This window comes from Apis cerana, linkage group LG3, assembly GCF_029169275.1.
Source record: "Apis cerana isolate GH-2021 linkage group LG3, AcerK_1.0, whole genome shotgun sequence".
NCBI classification, from domain to species: Eukaryota; Metazoa; Arthropoda; class Insecta; order Hymenoptera; family Apidae; genus Apis; species Apis cerana.
Window position 1 is genome coordinate 11,327,051 of NC_083854.1, and position 22,903 is coordinate 11,349,953.

General features: G+C 39.4%; 2 protein-coding genes across 30 annotated transcripts in view; one reads left to right on the top strand and one right to left on the bottom strand.

Moving 5' to 3' along the window:
* Positions 1 to 22,903, top strand: part of LOC107998119 (ras GTPase-activating protein raskol) — a 302,632-nt gene that overhangs the window by 259,838 nt on the left and 19,891 nt on the right. For all 24 annotated transcript variants that reach the window (XM_062072909.1, XM_062072914.1, XM_062072910.1 and 21 more), the window contains one exon: positions 18,999 to 19,093. In XM_062072909.1, the coding sequence (XP_061928893.1) occupies positions 18,999 to 19,093 (95 nt within the window). The remainder of the gene's footprint in view (positions 1 to 18,998; positions 19,094 to 22,903) is intronic.
* LOC114577572 (uncharacterized) overlaps positions 1 to 22,903 on the bottom strand; it is a 193,350-nt gene that overhangs the window by 43,367 nt on the left and 127,080 nt on the right. The window lies entirely within an intron of this gene.

Sequence of the window (22,903 nt, forward strand, 5' to 3'; positions counted from 1 at the left end):
CTCGAAACTAATCATTTCGAATACGAAATTACATTTGTAAATTAAACTTGTATCGTTGGAAATCGTAATTGATTGAACGCGTATTACAAAGAAATAAAGAAATTTTTCACATCGTGTCGATACGTTAGAACACAGTGGACTCTGTGCCTAACGCTTCAGATAGATCGTCGTTTTGGATATAGTATATGCGACGGATACTTCCTTCCGAATTCCTTCCTTTTCTTTCCAAACGCAGTAAACACAAACCAAACATTCGGATGGAAAATACGCATCGACGGGTCACGGTTATTTAATATTACGAAATCTAGCAACGCTTAATCACCTCGACTCGTGGTGGGTTTTCGCCTCTCGTGGATCGCCGTCGCAAAAACAGGCGGAGGATTGGAGAACGAGCGGGCCGCTAACGACGACGACGATTTATCGGGAGCCATGAACGATCGTTAAGCTCCTCTCCTCTCCGACGCAAGCCTCGAATGGAACAACGAGCGCGCTTGTACCGGACGGTGGCTCGCGATTAAAGGTGACCCCGCACGGGCCGCCTCGCTTCCGAGAATACAAATTAACGACGTTGGTGACCCAATTCTCTCCGGCCCACGGATTTATATCGGAGACGTGCGAATCGTTGTCCGCCCGTTCAACGCTAATTAATCGTTATTTATTAGCGCCTTTGATTGGACCGATTATTAATTTGTTCTTGAAGTATACGAGAAAAGTTAGCGCGAATGAAACACTCGATTATGAACGTTCGTCTATCGTAGATGAGTTTCTTACCGATACATTTAACGCGACTAGAGGGGATTGAAAAGAAGTTATCAAAGCGTTTGAACATTTTATACTCGATTATAAAATTAATTAATTAGTTTTGCGAAATTTCTTGGGTTTCTTTGGACTCTTATTCCCAAATGCGCAATATATTGTCGTGTTAAAACCGTTCTAATTATTTATTATTATAAAGAACGTTAAAGTGTTAGATCATTTTACATTTTTTAATTACGAGTTTTACGAAATTGCTTGGGTTTCCCTTTAGGTCCCAAATGCGCAGCATATTGTCGCGTTAAAATCGTTTTAATTGTTTCGATAATCGCAGAGGAGGCTTGAAAAAAATTGCTCGCAAGAGAAAATCGATGGGATACGAATTTCGATTGGAGTTTTAATGGGCCGAATCGCAACGCTCGCTGGAAATGTGCAATCGAGCGCCATCTCGAGAGCTCTCGTTCCTTTTTCGCTCGGTTCACGGATACCGGGGCCTAAGTGGGCCCTCACAAAGGGCCTCGAGGGCGAGAAAAGGTCGAAGGGAAATGAGAGAGTCCTTGAAACGAGCCTGGTAATCGGAAATACTACGTGCAACTCGAGTGTCGACAGCCTTATGCCGCGCTTTGTGCCACTTCCGATGAAAACTGCCTTAAACCCTTATAATCTCTCTTTCTCCGACCTCTTTTTAATCTGGAAACGTAATCTTGGAAATATACGCGTTTCATTTGCTTTCGCGTTTTCGTTTTTTTTTTTTTTCGATATGAGCGAAAATTGTACTTTTTTCGTTTGCAATGAAAACGCGGCTGATTTGAAATCCTGATTTTAAAAATAATGCGTTAAGAAAGGGAATTTTATTTTTGGATTGAGATTTAATCATCGTTTTGACATCGTATTTTGCGTTATTTGAAATAGAAATTTTTATTCAAAGAAAAAAAAAATATATATATATATATATTTCCGTAACGTTGCAGTGACGTGGAAATTTGTGTTCGTGCATCGATCGAAGTTGATATCGATGAAAAATTCGTAGTAATAACAATGCAGCATAGATAATTAGTTTACGCCAGCACCAGTTATTACTTCGTTTTTTTTTGTTTTTTTTTTTTTTGTTTTCTTTTTTGCGTTATTACTTCCGGGTAATTTCACGTCTCCAAGGGAGAATAATTTCATCCCTCTTTTTGCCAAGGTAGATTAATGTAACAGGTTTTCTTTTCAATTCCGAGCTTCGATAATTTCACGCTCTCCCCTCCCTCTTTCTCTCGTTCACCGGTAGAGGTAAACTGCAACAGGTATTATTATTACAAAATTGATCCACCTCTTCCCTTCACCTCTTTATCCCTTTCATTTTATCCCGTTAATACGTCGTGTAAAGACTCCTCCGATTCGATGAATAAGTACGATCGTAAGAAAACGTCGTTCGAAATATATCTGTCGATCGGTATGGCATAAATACGTGCCATTCTTTTTCTTTCTTTTTTTTTTTTTTTACGCGTGTAAAAATCGTAGATTGCAACATTGTGAATGAAGTTGCAACACGAGATTGACATTTAATAATCATCCTTTAAACGAGGATCGAGCACAGGAATCTTCCACGTAAAAGGTGTCAGTGGTAACAATGATTTATTTCGTTGTTGCACTCAACAACCGACCGGTTCCATTCTCTCTTCTCCCACGGATGATCCGTTCTTTTATGATCCTTTTATCGATTCAATTAGCGAAAAGGAGCAAAAGCGCGGATCAGCAATTAGCAATGTCGTTCTTAATCGATCGTAATTATCCCTTGCAACAAGTTCCTACGAGATCCGTCACTCGGTTGAGTTACGATCGACTTTATTGCCGTTTATTATGATGTAATAGCGGGATCAGGGATCGAGTTTTTCGAAAAAGAAGAAGATATCGTTTCGAGATCGAAGAAACTTGGTATTGAGCGAAGAGATTAAATTGATTAAGGTAAGGATTTAAGAGATCCGTCGATAATTTTTACGCATTCGTAATTGAAATATCGCGAATTTTTTTTCAAAAATACCGAGTGAAATTTGGATAACATCTTATACATTTCGATTAATTCGAGCAAAATATTTTATTCCAATTGAATTTTTTAATTTTGTGACATTATAAATTCAAATGTTACTCTAGCCTCGTTTTTCTCAATCTCAATTGATTTTTTTTAAAAATCATGCCAATTATCAAGTGACATATTTCGATTAATATTTTATAAATTCTTCAATTCTCTTACATATTTTTCCAACAATATAAATTTTAGCTTCCCATGAGTTATCTCTCATAGTTTCTTCGTTGAATTTTTTAGAAATCACGACAATTGTCAAATGACATGTCAAATATTTCGATTAATACTTGGAGAAAATTCTTCAATTCCCTTTATATATTTTTCCAACAATGCAAATTTTACTCTAATTTCTTATAGTTTTTTCATTGAATTTTTTAGAAATCACGACAATTGTCAAATGACATGTCAAATATTTCGATTAATACTTGGAGAAAATTTACAAATTCTTCAATTCTCTTTATATATTTTTCCAACAATACAAATTTTATCCTCTCACAGTTTCTTCATTGAATTTTTTAAAAATCACAATTGTCAAATGACATGTCAAATATTTCGATTAATACTTGGAGAAAATTCTTCAATTCCCTTTATATATTCTTCCAACAATACAAATTTTATCCTCTCATAGTTTCTTCATTGAATTTTTTAGAAATTATGGCAAGCGACACATTTCGATTATTAATACTTTATAAATTCTTCCAACAATGCAAATTTCACTCTGTCCTCTCATAACACCTTCCAACCTCCATTGAATTTTTTAGAAAGCACTAAGTGACACAATATTTCAATATTAAGAAAGAAAAAGGGAGAACTGAAGAGAACGCTTGGAGAAAATTTACGAATCCTTCGACTCTCCTATCTACCTAGAAAGAAAACAAAAATTCAACGTAACTCGTATTCTTCACAAACGTACCCTAACCGCCATCACCAATCTGCATCGAAACTTAAAAAAAACAAACCAAAAGAAAAAAAAGAAGAAAGCAACAAGACGAAAAAATACACGTACGTGTGCAACGTTGGAAGAGCACCTGTGCGAATAAACAATAAAAAGATAGGATCTGTTTAAAGGTAGCCTCGAGAACGGTTGTTAATAAGAAAACGAAAGAAGAGGGGAAAAACGGGGTGATCCGAGGCGGGGAGGTAGGAGGAGGGGCAACACGCGGTTGCCGAGGCGCGGCGGGGAGAAGCTTGGTCGCGAGACCTACATCGCGAGATAAAGCCTGTTTACCTGGAAGGGAATAATTATTCGAGGGGAACCAGTTCCTCGAGCGGTCTGGCGTGTGTGCATCGTCTCTGAAAGCGGTCGGCGTAAAATATCGGCGATCGTGTTCCACGGGGTGCACGGTTCGTTTCTGGCTACAAGGCCAAAGGCTTCTCGATTCAATTAGAATGGCGTGCTGCGCCACCAGTACGGTTCCAACGCTTCCTTGTTCGCTCCCTCGTTCACTCATCTCCTTGCTTGCGCGTATCATTTTTACGGTATAATAGGAGAACAATGGGAGAATAGCTGGCCGAGCGTTGGAGTGGGAATAAAAATTTCGAAAGGGAGGATCGCGCATTCCGTTCAAACTGTACGTTGTCGTTTTTACTTTTTTAAAAATTACGCCTTCGATGACACTTTTTTTTTTAGTTTTCTTCGATTTTGGTAAAAGTTGGAGAGAAGAATAGATGGAAAAGGAGGGAGTGTTATAAATTAGAAAGATCGAAGAACGCAAGAACGAGCGTATTTAAAATTTTTAATAAGTAACGAAGAGATAACGGAAAAGAATGTTTGAATAACTTTTTTCGTCTCAAATATGAAATTATATATACATATACACGCATATATATGTTTGTATATGTTTGCGTCTATCCAAGAATTGCCAGGATTTTTAATTGCAATTAAGCGAGGCAGCTTAGCCTATCGGATTTGAATTTCAATCGAGCGATTAATATTCATCTGGGGAAGCCGACATTGAAAGACAGCAAATCTGTCTTTATTAATCGACCACTTTATCTACGTGTCAAGCGAATGAATTCACGGATTAGGAATTAATCAACTCGTCGTTCTTCGCACACGTATCTCGTAGCGTGAAAATTTGCACGATTGAATGTCAAAAAAAAAAAAAATAATAAAATAAAATAAAAATTGAAAAAATTTATAATGCAGCGGTTGGATAAGAGAAACACGTTACGAGAACCCACATCTTTATCGGTGTAATAAAGATAAAGAGGGAGAAGGAACGAAAAATAACCCTTTTACGAACGACCATTCCAAGTGGTTACGCCGAGATCGGGCAACTCGGTCGTTGCCATAACGCGACCCGGGTGTCGATCCCACGCTCTTTGCATAACGTGACTGACCTACCGTATCGTCGTCAATACAAAACCGAAGCCCATGATTCAATCGTTCCCTCGTTCAACCACCGCCAGTTCAAAATCTCCTGTTCCTTGAAAAAAAAAAAAAATTCCTTTTCGCGATAAATATCTCGGCCAACTTTTCTTCTCGATTCGCAGAATTTGTTACGAGGATGACCCATTGACACCGTACCTCGGTAGCCTTTGACATCGGTGTCGAAGAACGGTATTCGTTTTCGCGATACGTAAATAACGATGTCGATTCAAGTTACAACGTTGTCGCGTATAATTATTGCCCGAGTTCGAAGATGGACATTTTTTTTCTCGACGAGAGAGAAAGAGAATAAATCGATAATCGAGAACGAGAATTCAATGATTTTCGAAAAAATAAGGAAGAAAGAAATACCAATTCCGAGATTTGAAATTTGTAATTTTCTCGTTATTTATCACGAACTGTCAAAACGTTATCGTTATAAGAATTTATGTAATAATAATATATAATATAAGTTATATTACAATAAGTTTCATTCACAGAGAATACAGGGATCGAGAAGAAAAAGAATTACGGAATTATTGTTTGGATATAAAATACGTTGAACGCGCGTATTAAACGCGAGATGGAGGATAAAATTCCTCCCTTCAAAATTCTCTTGCTGCTTTTCCTTCGTTCGGAGAGGAAACTCGTGACGCAACGAACGACGCGTTACCGCGAAATTCACGGAATCAACGGCGCAGATACGCGGTTTCGATAAGTGGCGGCCACCGAAAGCCGCTTTGCATGACCTTAAAAGAAACGAAACGCTCACCGCGGGGCGCATCCTTCGATGCGCAGAAGAAACGGAGGGATAAAGGCGAGTCGTTGAGCAGGAAGTCGGTCGCGCTTGCGCGCTACGTGTGTCCCAAGTTCCCCCTTCCCTCTCTTTTTTCCCATCCTTGCTCGTTTTTCCATTCGAAAACTCGTCGCCGCGTCGCCGTAGGATTTAGGCATTTCTCGCGACCGCGAGAATCGGGCGTTTTGATCCGATCGTTAATTCGTCTCTTAAAATTTAATTACGCGCGTAAAGATTTTTATCGCATAAAAGGAAAATATAATTTATGCTTTTGTTGGAATTTTTTTATAGATCTTTTCTCGTTAATACTTATCTTAAATCTGGAAACGCGGTGTAAACAAACGTAATTTATTTATTCTTCGTCAAAATACTTTTCGCGTGATTCACTCTCTCTCCCTCTTTCGGTACAAGTTAAATTAAAAATTTTATTAGTTCAACGTGATTGAATTAAAAAAAAAAAGATTCTACGTTTGTCAATAGTCAAAACAGCAATTCTGGCCAAACAGTGGAACAGGAAAGCATCCGTAGCAATTAGCCGTTACAATTGTTTGAAATGCAAATGGAAAATTTCGTCGCACGTGTACCGTGCGATGAAACAATGGAATTCATAAATGCACGTAGAGGGCGCAAGCTGCAGGATCCTATTTTTGTTGTCGCAAAGCAAGAGTGAAAAGGCCCTTCCAGTCGAGCGGGCAATACGTGTTTCACGGGTGTTCGGATGTAATCCGAATATTTTAACCATCGGAGAATGGTCGATCGAGCGTCGTTAATGCCGTTAGTATTTCACGGCCGAGCTAACGCGTGAATATCCTATTCGAAAATTGGACTGTTGTCCAATACCTATCTTTGATTAAAAAAAAAAAGAAAAGAAAAATCGTTCTCACCTGTTCGCCCCCTCGGTTTGAGTTTCACTCGTCTTTTCGCGGTCGAATTTCTTTTTATTTTTCTTATTCGTGGAATTCATCCTGTTGCTTCGAAATTAATGAATTAACGGACTCTAACAGAAGAGGAGGGGAAGGAAGTGAAATAGAACGAGAGTAAAGATTTAACGAACGTAAGAATTTAATTGTTGCAACAACTGTCTCTTTGAGGTGCGTCCTTCCAATAATTATGAAGCAATCTGTGCGAAATTCGATCCGTAAGATTTGATGCTGTTATTAATCGAGGACAGTTAAGTTATCCGTGTCGCATAAATGGAATGTCGAGCTGGAATTAAATTCGAGAAAATTAGGAATTAGCTTTTCTTTTTATTTATTTTATTTGAACTTTTACAAGATCCTTCTGCGAAAAGATGATTAAAATGCGTCGTTTTATCGACGTATATATATATATATTGAAATTCAGAATCTCTTGACCACTAAATCGTTTCCAAGACATTTTTGAGTGCTGTAAAAAGAAGCATACATGCACTTTTTCGACTCGCTATCTATAAGTATTCTTATATGTTACATAAATAAAATTAAATCGATTGATTATATATATTCAATTTTTACAAACTCGAATAATGAATTCAGATAGTGATATCTATTATTGCCTCGAGTGTTTTTAATTCCTCGAGTGGATCGAATGGAGAAAGCATTAAAACGAGACGTCCAAGGTATCTAAATACATATGTTTAGAGGTTAGATTATTAAGAATTAAGTTAGATTATTAAGACTAGCCTGTCAATCTCGAGCCTTCTCTCTTTCGCGATCCGTATTTCGCATACCAGGATGTCTATTGCGAGATGGAGAGACGAATTCGAGGGAGATTCTCAGTGTCTCTCGAAAGGTTGCGGGGAAAGGAAACATCTGGCCTGAGATCGCCCCTCGGTGAAAACCGGGGCCGCTTTGAAGACGAAGCGTTTGCTCATTTGTATACCATTCACGCCGCGTAACGCGTCGCCTCTTCTCCTCCTCCACACCGGATCTCTCGAATATAAGCACCACGTGCAACCGGATTTTTTAACGTCCTCGTCTCTTTTCTTGGCGGCGCGCAGAGTCGTCGCGCGGTGGAAGGATTTAATAATTGTTGTAAAAGCGCAAGGCAAAGGGAGGATAATTTTTTCTTCTTTCGTATATTATTTATTTTATATGAACGAGCGAATTTTAGGATTTCAGGACGCAGCACTTTCTGCTTGCTGATGATTTTTTTAGAATAGATTTACAATTGTAGAGAGAGATTTTAGAGCGAAGAAGGATTTTGGATGTAAAGTTATATACAAAGATACAAAGAGTAATTGGAAAATCCATCTGCTGGAGAAAAATTTTAAATTAATAACCCGGACCGTGAGTTCGCGCAGCCAGCCATTCACCGTGGATTTTAATGGTCCGTCGATTCGAAATTGGGGAATTTTGTTTGACGTTCGTTTGACAAATCACCACCGCTTCCCTTCGCTCTGCGCAATAATACCGTCGACTGCATCCGAGCGAAAAAGGGATCTCCAACGATTCCTGGTTAATAAGCGAGCCTGGGTTTACGATTGTCAACGCACAATACGCTGTTTCACGCCTTGTCCAAATGTACCAAAAATATGTCGGGATATGTGAATATCCGATACGAGGTGTGTCGAAGATGGAAGTGGAAAAGTTTCTCGAGCAAGACGAATTCTGAAATGCGGATAAAATTCGCCTTGCTTTTTCCAACGGAGAATAAAAAACAAAAATTATAATTCAATTTTAATTTTCTGTTCGAAGATGTTCAGCTTCGACGAAACGTTAGATATATTAATCGCATCGAATCACGCAGAAATCTTCAATTTCATCGGCTAATAAATACATCGGTTTCCACTATCCCCCAACCTAAAAAATTCCTCTGCTCTCCTAAACTTCCACCGAGTAAACACATCTACATAACAAATATACATTCCGCCATATTTTCTCTTTTCGATCCAAAAAAAAAATTCCTCGATCTTTACTCCGCTCGCCGAACTTCCGCTACGTATCGAACATCGATATGTCCTGCAAAAAGGAGAAAAACTTGCACGATAGCTCGCATGCTCGATGAAGCGACACGACTAGCATGTACTCATATACGTCGAACAACAATGCAGCAGCATCAGCAGCATCGTGTAGAGCGTACATATATATATATATGTATATACCCGACGTAAATTGTGTTTGGTCATCCTTGGTCTATAAATAATTCTCGGTCGAGGGACAATGGGGCGGACAGCTGAAAAGCGGCCTAAAAAGCGACCCCCGTGGTTAGTACTCGCGTACGCCATCCGGTGGCGCGAGTGCCGCTCGCGTCGTCGATCGCGTCGGCCGCTGACGCGTGCAGAAAACGCGGAGGGAGAGAGAGAGAGGGGGAGAGTTGGTCGGTTGTGAAAATAACCGGTCCACTCGACGATGAAAAGTCGAGAGGATGAATACAAAGAAGGAAGGGAGGGGGTGTGATGAAATTCGCACCCTCTCCGGCTAGGGAGAGGCCCACCCTCTTGTAGAGCTTCTATCGAGCCCTATCGCCACCCAACGATCGATGTACACACGCGCTTCGACCGGGGATTTTTAATTGAAAAATTGTAGGTCGGGCGGGAGCGTGAGATCGCTCGGTCAGATTGTAATTAATTGTTGTAAACTCGGATTTTAGGTGGATATTTAAAAGCGAATGGTTTTGATAGAGATTTTTTTTTTCTTTTTTGATGAGCATGAATGTTTACAATTACGTTCCGCGAGTATCTGTGGTAAGTTAAATGTCACGATATTCGATCGAATCGGCGATTCTTTTGTCGATACTTGTGCGCCTGCAACATAGCCGCGAGATTTAATACAATAAGTCACGGCGGACTTGCGATGCTATAAAAAGAGGATCGAGTGCGCATTTCGTTGGTCGTTACTAATGACCGTGGCATTGTGAACAAGCTGGCCACTATATAATAAAGCGATAAATTAAACGCGGACCAACCCCACACGTATTATTCTTTTTCGAATGTGTTAACAGTCATTGTCGGGTTAATGGCGTGTGAATCCCATGAATCGTGCCGGTTAGCGGTCGAATTCAATGGGAAACCAGTCGAGCCGAGATAGAGGTTCGGTCATCGTCGGTCTTTTTTACCGACCGATACGTACAAGTCGTATCGGTCGAGTATCGCGTAAATTGGCGCGAATTTTCGATCCGTTAAATAGAGATTAATCTTCAAACTTTAATTCCAATTTTAATTCAATTTCTCGGAGAAACTTCGAATCGTCTCCAAGCATTTTCAACCTCGTCAAATACCTCGAAATTACTTCAAACTTCCATTCGTCTCCAAATTTAATTCTAAATCTACGTTTAATCTCGACTAAACGTCCAAATAAAACACCTCGAAACCAACATTGCCTCAAATTCGCCATGAATATACAAACTTCTCCCGCGAATCAGCAACCAACTTTCTTAACGAATTTCTCCGTGGAGAATTAGATTTAAAATTTCATATCCACAACTTCGTCGAGATGATCTATTTAAAAATCCCCCCTCCCGGGGGGTGCATTGTCCCCTGAAGAACTCCCTCGTCTAATGGAGAGGAAGAGAGAGAGATTCTTGGACGTTGGCCAAACGCTCCATGGAATGTGGAAGGAAAAGCTTCCCGCGGGATTTTGGGATTCCGCCGAAGCCCAAGTTTAGCGCGTTTCGAATAATTTCCGGCTGGCGACGGCGTTGGAAAAACAGACGAGGAGAGACGAGGGGCCGATGGAATTTTTACGATCTCCTCCCGCGAGATTCGCTCCCATGGAAATCGCTTCTAAACGTTTAATTTTAACCCTTTATTGTTAACCGACGACATCTCTTGATACGAAGGTAATTTCGAAAAAATCGAAAAATACGTATAATTTATTTTTACGAAAATGCACGTGGCTTATTACCGGCGCATTTGCGACGATCGATTCGATACATTTGGAGGCGAAACGGTGATATGGTTGGCGCGGATTAACGAGCGGTCGCAGCATCGGTGCCTTATCATCATCTTGGGTCGGTCGGTCGGCCGACTTTATTATACAATCAACCAACGGCCGAGATAAGCGGTCCCCGGGTGCTAGAGCCACGATCTGCCCGGCCTGATAACGACGCACCTTTAAAGCCGTTCCTATTGAATCCGCACTCACCGATCCGTTCCGTCTCGTTCTCGACGCCAACCGATAAGAAGAACGGAGCCGCGATTACGCTTGAAATATTCCCGCGATTTCTGCCTCTGCAAAAAGAAAAAAAGAAAAGAAAAAACCTTGGCCTCAAAAATTCTCTCCGAAATGGTCTCATCCCGCCCGATATAATATCGGGTATCGTCGATTTTACAATGGGAGTTACAATGGGTCTTTTGAAATTTAGTGGAAAGAGGTTAGGTCGGCAACTCGCTTGGGAAAGAAAGAGAGAGTTAAATAACAAGAGGATAATTTTAGAGATTGGAAGAATTTGTGCATTATTATTAGCAAGATGTATCTAGAAGTGGATTTGCAGTCTAATCGTGAAGTCTAGTCGATGAAGATCTTTCCAGAAGTTCAAATTTTGTTGTGCGCGCGGCTTAAGGATATAGCGGCGGGGGAGAGACAACGTCAAGCTCGTAAATTCGCGACCACTTCTTGTCACGGTCAGCCAGCGAGTTTTGCATCGCGATCTTATCACAGTGTGCACGATTCTATAGTAGTTGTGTCGGTTGTGGGAGTGCGTCCATGCTGGGAGGAGAGGGATCTGCCTTGTCGACCGAGGGCGAACAACACATTGACCGATAGAAAACGTTTTTCCTCGTTTTTTTTGTAACGGTTAACGGTGGAAAATTTTTTTTCACCTTTCCTTCTTTCCTTTGTACGCGCACATAAACGCGAATGAATATATCCCACAGCCACGATCGCAATTAAGAATGCGACTATCGAATGAAATATGAGGGAAACTATCGAACTACAAAGGATTAAACCGCTCCTACTCGTACACGTACGTACGCTCGCTCGATCGTAATCAACGAGAGGTATAATCGTAGATATGCCGTTGCATTATGCCCGGCCTGTGTAACCGGGTTTAATGGCGAGTCTTTAATCCGTCCAAGGATTTGAATACCATTCCGGCTCATTGGGTGGTCCACTTGAATCGGATCGTTTATGAATGATTTAACGAGATTTCTCTCTCTCCTTTTCCCTCCCTCTCTCTCTCTCAACATCTCTCAACCGAAAATCCAATCGACATCGGTAGCCTCTAACGCGTCCATTACGTCATACCACGGAATGTAAGAGGTCGACCTTGCAAACCGTACAATCGCGCATTGTGAACTGTTGAATAGTACGCGATTCTATCGCGAGGCTTCGACTTCTTCGCGCTGTCCGTTCGCGATCATTGTTGCGAAATTAAATAACCGATTTTTTCTTTTTTCGTTTTTTTCTTTTTCTTTGCACGTTCCATTTATGACGCGTATATATTCGTTCCGTCGAACGTTCCACGAAACCTTTGGAAAATGTGAGTAACGAGAAATTTGAATTTTAATTTTTTTCTTAAATTTAAATTTATCGATGTTTTTTTTTTTTTATTAAGCTTTATTTTTATTAAGGAAACGTTTTACGTTTAACTGTGAGACAGTGCAAGTTGCACGAAACGTAAAATTTTAATTTTAATTTTTCTTAATCTAATTTTCAATCTACTTTTAATCTACTTTCAAGGAAACGTTTTACGTTTAACAGACATTACAAGCGAGACATTATACTAACGCTCATTGTGTTACGTTCGTTTATGTCGCTATTTATCGAACGTTCCGCGAAACCTTTGGAAAAATGCGAGCGATGAGAAATTTTAATTTTAATTTTCTTCAAGGACAATATTTTTTAACCGGAAATCGTTATATTTCTACGTTCCTTTCCCTGTCTTAAATCTATTCTTTTCTATTAAGAAAATGTTTTATATTTAACAAATATTACTATTTCTTACTATCTCACTTGCAAAGCAAATTCGCCAACTCGTGACCATTAGCACCATTAGTTTCCCCCTATCCTGGATCCAACCCCGCCCAACCAGCCAATATATATATCGTTTTCCAAAGGGAAAATTCCCAAATGGATCTGTCTGTGTCGATACAATGCGCAACCCTTTACGCAACGACTACTAACTAGCCCGAAAAAGAAAGGAAGAGAGAGAAAAAAATGGCTCATTTGAACGTTATAGTCAAGACGTATCAATTGACAACAGCAGCCGTTTCGATTTCGCCCAAAATCTCCGATTGTTCCACCATCGTGCCCGCCCCATTAATGCCACGGAATATACCGACAATCGCACCCCTTTCTCGACCCATTATGTCGCAGTCTGCGCTCTTCCAAACGGAAACGGCGATCGATCGATCGATCCATCCGCTCCCTCCTATTAATACAATTGCCCTGATAACTAGAAATCAACGCTGGATAATAAAGTTTACATTTTTTTTTTACTTTGATCTCTCGTATTTCGCTTTCAAATGGCATCGCGTTAAAATAAAATTTTGCGAAATTTCGAGCACGATAGGGTTATAGTTAAAATAAATTTATCTTCCACGATTATTATTATTATCGACTTGATTAAAAATATTTGCGCAAAAATATTTTACGCATATCGAATATTCGAATATATTTCTCTACGTGTTTAATTGTATTATAAATATTCGTTAAGGTTGACTTGGAAAGTTATACGAGAGAGGCATCAACGATGGAGCTACATTATAATAAGCTCTCTTCCAAGATTATTAGACAATTAAACATTCTCGCGCAAATATTTTACTTTATGTAATATTATGTATCGAATACTTGGGTTTATTTACAAAAATAATTTCTCTACGCTTTAATTTACTTTTCCAGTTGGAAATATTCGTTACACCGACTTAAAAAATTATATAAGAAAGGCATCAACGATGGAACACGAAAGAGCTATGTTAAAATAAGTTCTCTTGCAAAAATTCCACATAAATATTTGACTCTATGTAACGTTGTTGATACTTCTTTCGATATTAAAAATAATTTCTCTATGTTTTAATATACTTTTCCAATTGGAAATATTCGTTACATTTTAGAAAATTATATGACAAAGAGTTAAATATTTAACTCTATGTAACATTGCTAATACTTCGTTCGATATTAAAAATAATTTCTCTATGCTTTAATATACTTTTTCAATTGGAAATATTCGTTACACTTTAGAAAATTACATGAGAGAGGTAAATATTTGATCCTATGTAATATTGCTAATACTTCGATATTTACAAAAATTTAATAATTTCTCTACGCTTTAATATACTTTTCCAGTTGGAAATATTCGTTACACCGACTTAAAAAATTATATGAGAGAGGCATCAATGATAGAGCACGAAAGGACTGCGTTAAAATAAGTTCTCTTGCAAAAATTCCCACATAAATATTTGACCCTATGTAACGTTGTTAATACTTCTTTCGATATTAAAAATAATTTCTTTACGCTTTAATATACTTTTCCAATTGGAAATATTCGTTACACTTTAGAAAATTATATGACAAAGAGTTAAATATTTAACTCTACGTAATATTGCTAATACTTCGTTCGATATTTACAAAAATAATTTCTCTATACGTTTAATATATATACGAGAGAGGCATCAATGATAAAGCACGAAAGGATTACGTTAAAATAAATTCTCTTGCAAAAATTCCGATATAAATATTTGACATTATGTAACATCGCGAATACTTATTTAATGTACTTTTCCGATTGGAAATGTTCGTTACGCCGAGTTAGAGAGCGCTGGACAAATTATAGGAGCGGAGACTTACACGAACGAGGATGGAGCACGAAAGGGTTGCGCGTACGGCGGATCATTAAGACGAGAAAATGACTCGCGTCACGCGGTTCCATCGTTAACATCGGCAAAACGGGCAAACGATTTGGACGGAACGTGGGGTGCGTTATTCTTACGTCTCGTTTCAATTTCAAAATCGATCTGTTGCTTTGGGGGCCAGCTTTGTGCGCCGCCTCCGTGCGCTCTTTCTGCACGAGCCACGGCCGCACAAAGGATGCGTTTTTCGCGCTGCACGGGGCCCCGTGCAGCTGCAGCCGCCCCGTCTCGTGCATCTCGTGCGCGTAGCGGGTGAAAAAAGTCTCCGCGAGAGAGTGTTGCTTGCCCCCCTTCCGTTGCCAATCCCCAATTAGCCAGTCGTGCGCGATTCGCGACGCGACCGGGGCGTATCGAACCCTCCACCCCTTTTTTTGCTCTTCCCTCTTTTGGGTTAAGGAATTTTCTTTTTCTCTTCTAAATTATTTCAAAGAACGAATTTAATTACTCGTAGATATTTGATCGTAACGTGCAAAGAAAGAGTTGATAAATTAATCCGAATCCAGGCAGAATATAAAGCATAAACTTCTGGATGAACGAAAGATACACTCCTTTTTTGCTCTTCTTTCTTTTGGATTAAGGATTTTTTTTCCTTTTTTACATTATTCTAAAATTTAATTACTCATTCCTCAATCGGTGTTCTGGATGAACAAAAGATGAAAATAAATGTTGATATAAAATTGGACCACCGATATTGGATCGAAAATATTAAATTTCGGGTAAAAGTGATATAACAATTATTCCAGCTAATACTAATAATGATAATAATTAATAATTGTTATAAATATTTTTTTTTTTACTATTAAATTTAATGAACCTATAATTAATAAAATTCCTAAGAAGAGAAAGATATAAATAAGAAGCTAATGATGGATATACAGTTCAATCTGTTCCTGGATTAAAAAATTAGATTTCTTAATAATATCAGCGAGGGAGATAAAATCTAATATCGTTATTCGTGGAAATGTTATATATCCAAGAGATCCTAATATCAATGGAATTAATCAATTCAAACCGATTGAAAATGATACAACTATACAAAAAAAAATTATTAAAATGTCTGGTTAACAATTATACTATAAATTTGCTCGATTATTAATGATTCACCACTCCCTCCTCTCTTTTACCGCAACGTTTACCAGGAAACATCTCGAACACTCCCTTCTCTTTTTCGAGAAGTCGCCTCCCCTTTGCCCTGTCGCACCGTTCCGTCGCGTTCCTTTTGTCGATCGCGACGATTTGTGAATTTGTGTCACAGTCGCCGTTGGGAAGGAAGCGCGCGATTCCCCATTCAATCGGCCGAGACACGTGCGTCGTCTTTTTTTCTCTTTTTTCCCACTCGTGTTCCTTGGCAGAGGACCGGTCCAAAGGACCGGTCAGCCTCTCTCCCCAACTGGATTTTCAAGTCGCGATCAACCCAGACCAATAGTTTTTTTTCTCGCGTCGAAAACGTGTCACGCGATTTTCACAAAAGGCACTGTCTGCCGTCGTTTTTTTCTTTTCCTTCCTTTTTACAATTTTACCAAAATTAAACCGACCGAGATTGGATCGTTTCTGAGATTACATACGCGAGATTCTTTCAAGTGATTCAAGTAAGTGATAAATTACTTTACGATCACCCGGTATATATATAATCAGGCGATCGAAACAATCCAATGTCGTCTTGGTTTAATTTTAGTAAAATTATATGCATATATGTACATATATTATATATTTACACGCAGAGCATTTTGAACCGCGGCTCGTCGATATTGCGTTACCGTGTATTTTGACAGCGGTCGAAGGCGACTGGATCCGATTTCCTCTCGTATCGATAACCTTTTGTCCGGCCAAACCAGTGTCGTCACACGATGCCTCTCCCCTTACTTTTTCCCTACCTTGTTTCAACCTGTTTAATAATCCCCTCCTCTCGGCTCGGCCGAATTATCGTTAATACGGCTGCAACCTTGTAACGCTCCCTCTGTACATCCATCCATTGCGGATTGAAAATAATGGACACACTTTTACTTCGTTTCCTCGTCCTCGTTTTAAACGCTCGAAATAATCTCTCTAGCCGGCGGAGGGAGGGGGGAGCCCGAATCGATCTACTCCCCGAACACGCGCTTCGTTAAACACAATTCTCGCAAACACAAGCAGCGGCCGACCAGCCGAAAACCAAGAGGAGAGAACAATAACGTGTCAATGGTTAAACGAGTTTCGAACACGCTCGAGTTTTTCATTTCGCTCGATTTAATTTGAAAGTCGTTCTTTCCCTCTCCCTCTTTCCTTCTCTCTCGATACTCAATTGTACGAACCTCGCCGGCCTCCTTCACGTTTAATCTCCTCCCCCTCCTCGACTCTCGACGCGAGCTCGAAGAACGGTAGTATTCTCGGCCACCAACGGAAATCGAAAAGGGAGAGAACAAGAAACGAAAACAACTCCGTAATTAACGCCCCCTTGCGTTATTAGTAGAGGAGGGGAGGAATAATCTTTCTCTCTGTTTATACAGCGAGGTATGGGTTTTTCTTAAACGTTTCCTCCTGGGAGGATAACAGGAGTCTCGAGTTACAGGGACCTTTCTTCTACATATACCCCATGAGACGAGATTCGTTTACGCTTCTCGTGGTTAACGATCACCTCGCTAAGAGGGGGGTCCCAATTTTCGTTTGAACTTTAATCACTTGCTTCTTAACGCGGGTTATGTACGTTGGTTTAATAAGTTTCGTTTATATGACAAATACGATCGGAGAATTCTTCGCTTCTTTTGTACCTTACCCTGATTTAATATATACGTACAATTTTTGCCATATGTCGAGGTGAATAATATACGTTGTTACCATCGGACGGTAATTTGTCTTTGAGAATGAATAAAATCGAAAGTCAGGCTTGGATTATTAACCCGTTGAAAGGTTAAAAACGTCGAATAAAGTAATGCTTTGAATAATCACTTGTTAAAATCCTTAAACGACATTTATTCGTGCAACTATTATAGTCGACCCGCTTCTCGTGCATAACCTCTCGTTACAATTATTTCCAATTATTATTATTATTATTATTGTTTCGAACGATAAATTATTCGAAACAACTCGCACGCAAATGTACGACCGAAAATTTCGAGGAGGATCGTATCTTTTCCCTCCACACCGTCGTGTCCCTCGAAATTCCTTTCGAGTCGCTGACGATCGTCTCCTTATCTTTATTGCGAGGGAAAAAAATCTACAAGTATGTATCGCATATACGCTCGATCGATATTTCCAACGAATTCCTAGTCGGCCTCCGCTCCCCCTCGCCCCCTTCGTCGCGTTTTCGATGGAACGCCGCCATTGTGAAGAGAGGGGAGGGCGCTGAATGGCCCGTTCTCGAAATTACGGAGCATTGCTCCAACTATGCCGTGACCGAGTTCCAAGCATGCGAACAACCGAAACGGAAGTCCCCTCCCCCTTCCCCTCGTTTTAACCGCGGCCACCCAATCCTCGCGTTCTCGTCCGCGTTTCGAGGCACGTCCGCCCGCTTCCGGATACCTGGGGATCGCTCGCAGGTGCGTTGAATTCTCGTCGCGCAGAATCATGGGATTGTTTCTCGGAAACAAACTGTCTCCTTTCTTGATTTTAAATCGTTCAGGCGATGGTATGCGTTCTTATATCGGAGATGGGATTCCCAGAGTTTCTAATCTGTAAAAATTTTTATTACATTTAAGAGAATGGAAGCGTTGGATAATTCGATGAAACTCTCAAGTGGAATAAACATTTCTCTCTGAATTTCTGTAAAAACATGGCAAACAAATTTCCGTGATAATTGATTAATATTTTATTTGCAGGATTAAACCTGTTCCCTTTAAATATAATATTCAATGGTACATTAAATTGATTTACATTAAACGCAACTAACTGAAATAAGCCTATAAAATTATAATGTTCCTACGAGATTACGGATGTAAGAAGTGGAAAATAAAGCGCACGATTTGTCGATTTCTCCTTCAAATCTTCTCTTCAAAAGGGGATGAAATTACCTCCTTTTGATGCCCTCTGATAATTGTTCGAATGCTTAAATACGAGGTTTACGAATAACAGTGAGGCAAAATCCCAAAATGCTCCCAAATTACTCGGCCAATAAGATTTTCCCATCCAGTTTCCCCCGTCCGCCTCGAACACGAAATACGAGATACGATAATTAAGAGAGTGGCGGCCGTTTTGGTCGTCGCCCAGGGCCGGAAATGGCAAAATTACCCCACTCGCTAAATCGCAAATGTTCTTCTCTCTGTTCCAGACACGTCCTACGAGAAGGCCTGTCGAAGGGGTAGCGCGCCCGCCACCCCTGTCCTCGGAGCACGACCCTTGGACGTCACCCCCAACAGAATCGTCGTAAGTAGACCGTCGTTTCCACCCTTTTACGCCCCTGTAATTTCCATTCATTGTGATTTTCGATTCTTGATAACAAAGTAGTGGAGCTACCTTACCCCCTCCCCCTCTTTTTTGCTTGCCCATCCATCGAAGGGTCGGTGAACAATGAAATATTTTTTTTCTTTTCTTCGAAACTTTTTCCCCCCCTCTTCTCAATCGTTACGTGTTATTTATTTATTATTCATATACGTCGCGACAAATTCTTCTATTCGAAGGAAAAATTGATTCGTTTCGAGAAGAGATCTCCAATATCTATCGATCATGGATATATCGATTTTCAAAATGACGTATATGAAAGAATATAAAATTTTTTTGAAATATATTTCTACACTAATGCGTCTCGAATAATACGGTAAGACACGTAATTTTATTTTATTTTATTTTTTTTTTTACGTGGTTGTACAACTATGTAAGGAGGAAAAAAGAAAAAGCGAATATTTCGAGTGAAACGTATCCTTACGCGTAATGGAATAACTATGCGAGTCTCGAACAATTTCATTCATCCGCGAGGAATTCTTATCTGACGGATGGAAATGGTGTTAATCGACGAAATATTTCGGGATGCGATTACGTTACGTGGAAAGGAGGATGCTGCATTTAATTCTCGAGCCTCGCCTCGTTCGATGAAGAAGGCATTCTATCTCGTCGCACAGATCTTTATCGCGAGAAATACTTTGAGCGAATCTGTCAGCGTTGCGCCAAAGTGCATTAGACTTACAGATTAGATCCGAGTCAGGCTTCGAGGAGGAGGGTTTTTAGGTTTCAAGGGGGATTCTTGTTGATAGGAAAAAAATTTTCTCGTCAAAAAATATGACAAAATTAGAAAATTGTATATAAATTCTTCGATAATTTTTCCTTGCATTTAAAAAAATCTTTCTCGAAGGATTCTTCGATTAACATTCGACACTCGTGGTAAAAATGGCGAGCTGCTGCTCGTCGCCTCTCTTTCCTCCCCTCTCCTCCGAGAAAAATTTCGTTTTCGAGGCACGAAAAAAGGAGAGTTGAATTTTCCAATCACGTATCCTCGATCCCCTGAATCTTCTCGTGCGTCTCAACACCCCAAACACTTTTATCTCTACACTTCCAAACAATTCCCCTTCGACGTTCGTTATGCCTCCCTCTAGAATATCATAAAAATTCTCGCTTTAAAATCTCGAAAAAAGACAGTCCACCGACTTATCCTTTCCAGAATTCATCATTCTGGCCTATCTTCAACCTGTCTCTTCGTACAGATAATATTCTGCGAGGCGAAGTCTCATTCGAGAAAACGTGTCGGATCCTCGCCTCTTCTCGAAATTGCATCGATCGAACTGTATAACACTTCCCAAGCCTCGTACGATACGATCCTCTTCGAATGGAAAAAGGCCTCTTCCACCGACACGGTAACATTTAATCGTGGCACACGTCGCCGCAATTTCGTTTCTCTCCGTAGACGGGCGAAGAAGGAGGAGGAGAAGGAGAAGGAGGAGGGGGAGGGCCACTCTTTCCGCGCCGTCACCTTTGCTCTTCGCTTCAATTTCGTTGCGTAAACCGACGCGCTCCCTCGTCGATGCAAACGCGTACTTACTTACTCGCTACGGAGAATATCGATCCGGTGGCAGGTGTTCTCAAATCTAGGCGCGCGACTAGATCGCTTCTCTAAGACTGAAGTGGTGGATGTAGATGGATCGTCGCGTTTAAACTGTACGCGAGACGATGGGCCGCGCGACGGAAGGGAAAATAATATTTCGGATGGGAAGTTTAGGATCACGAATCGAGCGTACGTTGATTGGAGTCTTCGTGTTTAAGAATGGAGTTTAAAAATTTGTCAAGAGAGAAATTAATGGATGATTTCGAGTAGAACTAATAAAGCGTTGTTTTAGAAGGATAAGGTTGGAACGTTGTAACTCCGAGAAATTTAAGGTCTTTGACCTGTTGAGAAAATGGAACGAACTTGTTGAAACTTGAACTTAGATTGTACTTAAAAATTTACTTTATGATGTAAATTAAGAGAAAGTTAAGAGAAATGTTGTTTCAAGTAGAACTGAGCATTGCTTTTAGAAGGTTGGAATGCGAGATGAAAAATTTAAGATTCTAAAGTCTTTGTGTTGAAGAATGCTGAGTTACGAAACTTGAATTTAGATTATATTTAAAAATTTCGAACGAGTAATTTATTTTACGATATAGATTAAATTAAGCTGAGAGAAAAGTTGATTTCAAGAAGTAGATGAACTAAGAGTTGCTTTAAAAGATTGGATTATTTACTCTAAGATGAGAAATTTAAAGTCTTTGTATTGAATTATTTATTTCGTAATATAATTTAAATGAAAGCAGAGGAAAATTAACGAAAGTTTTCGAGTAGAAACACTGACGAATCGAGCGAAACTTTTGTTCCAAACTGCGTGTCAAGAAGTACATCTACCGTCAAAGACGAAAACTCTAAAGAAGAATTTCCAAAGTTTTTTCTTTCCAATTACATTTAACATACAAATGTTACAAATTTACGTATTAATTTTAATAATTAACTTAAATTTAATTGATAAAAATATATTTCTGATTTAATTTTTTCCAAACGAGATTAAATCGATCACGATTAATTCGAATAAAATTAATTAACAAAATAATTGGATCGATTCGTATTGATAGATGGAGGAATGTAAAACGTAAAATATTCGTTAATTCTGTAACTAACGATGCGAGGATATTGTATTTAGAGAACGTATGTACGATTTTGCGGTTCGTATCACGTCGATCGATAAAAGCGACCCGCACGAGTCTAGTTCCCGTTGTCTATTGTGAATCACGACGTTATGTACTTCCTAACATAATTCACCGTTGCCTTTGCGTCACAGTTCCAATATTTGTCTCCTATCGACTTTAAAACTAATCTTTGCTTCTTACCATCGAAACTTTATTTCTCAAAAATATTCACGAAATATTCCCCCGAAAAAATATACTTTTAATTTTTTCCAAACGAGATTAAATCGAGTGACCCGAGAATTAAATTAATCAATATAAAATATTCATAATCGATGTAATATTATTTCTATACGATCGAGACGTGTTATTTCTTAAAAATATAGAAAAAATATATTTCTAATTTTTTCCAAACGTTATTAAAATCGATCGATTGTTTGACAGATCATCAGAGAAATGTAAAATGTAAAATAATTATTCTCCTCGTGTTACGTCGCCTCTTAACCACCCTCGTGAGACAATTTGTGTTAAAAATTTGTTCGGATCGTGTATTCCATTTCCATAAAACTCGTTCCAAACAGCAGATTTACATTTAAGTCACGTAGCATGCATTAAATTCTCACCCACGATCTCCTCGAATAAATTGATCTACCGATAAAAATTTTCCTCTTGAAACGATATTGCGGACAGGATAAAAATTATTAATCGTATCCGCATTTCCACGATTTCGTTTCACGGTAATTTGTCGAGGAGATGGAGGGGAAAGTAATAGAAAAAATTTATCGAACTTTGTACGTTCCGATGCAAATTCGAAACGATACGAGTGAACAATAAAGACACGATCTTTGGGAAGGGAGAGGGGAGAGCGGAGAGGATTCGAACGATGGCGTATATCTTCGATTTAATTACTCGATGTTTACGAGTTATTAACGAGGTAGAAAGCTGAAAAAGATTTTTAATCGCGGGGCTGTGACGAGGGGCCGGTCAATAAAATCGGGAAGAAAAAAGGGAACGTGCTCCCTGCGTCGCTTTTACGATCGTGTAACACTCGGACGATAGTGCTGTCCTATTGAGAAATTATCGAGTGGACGGAAA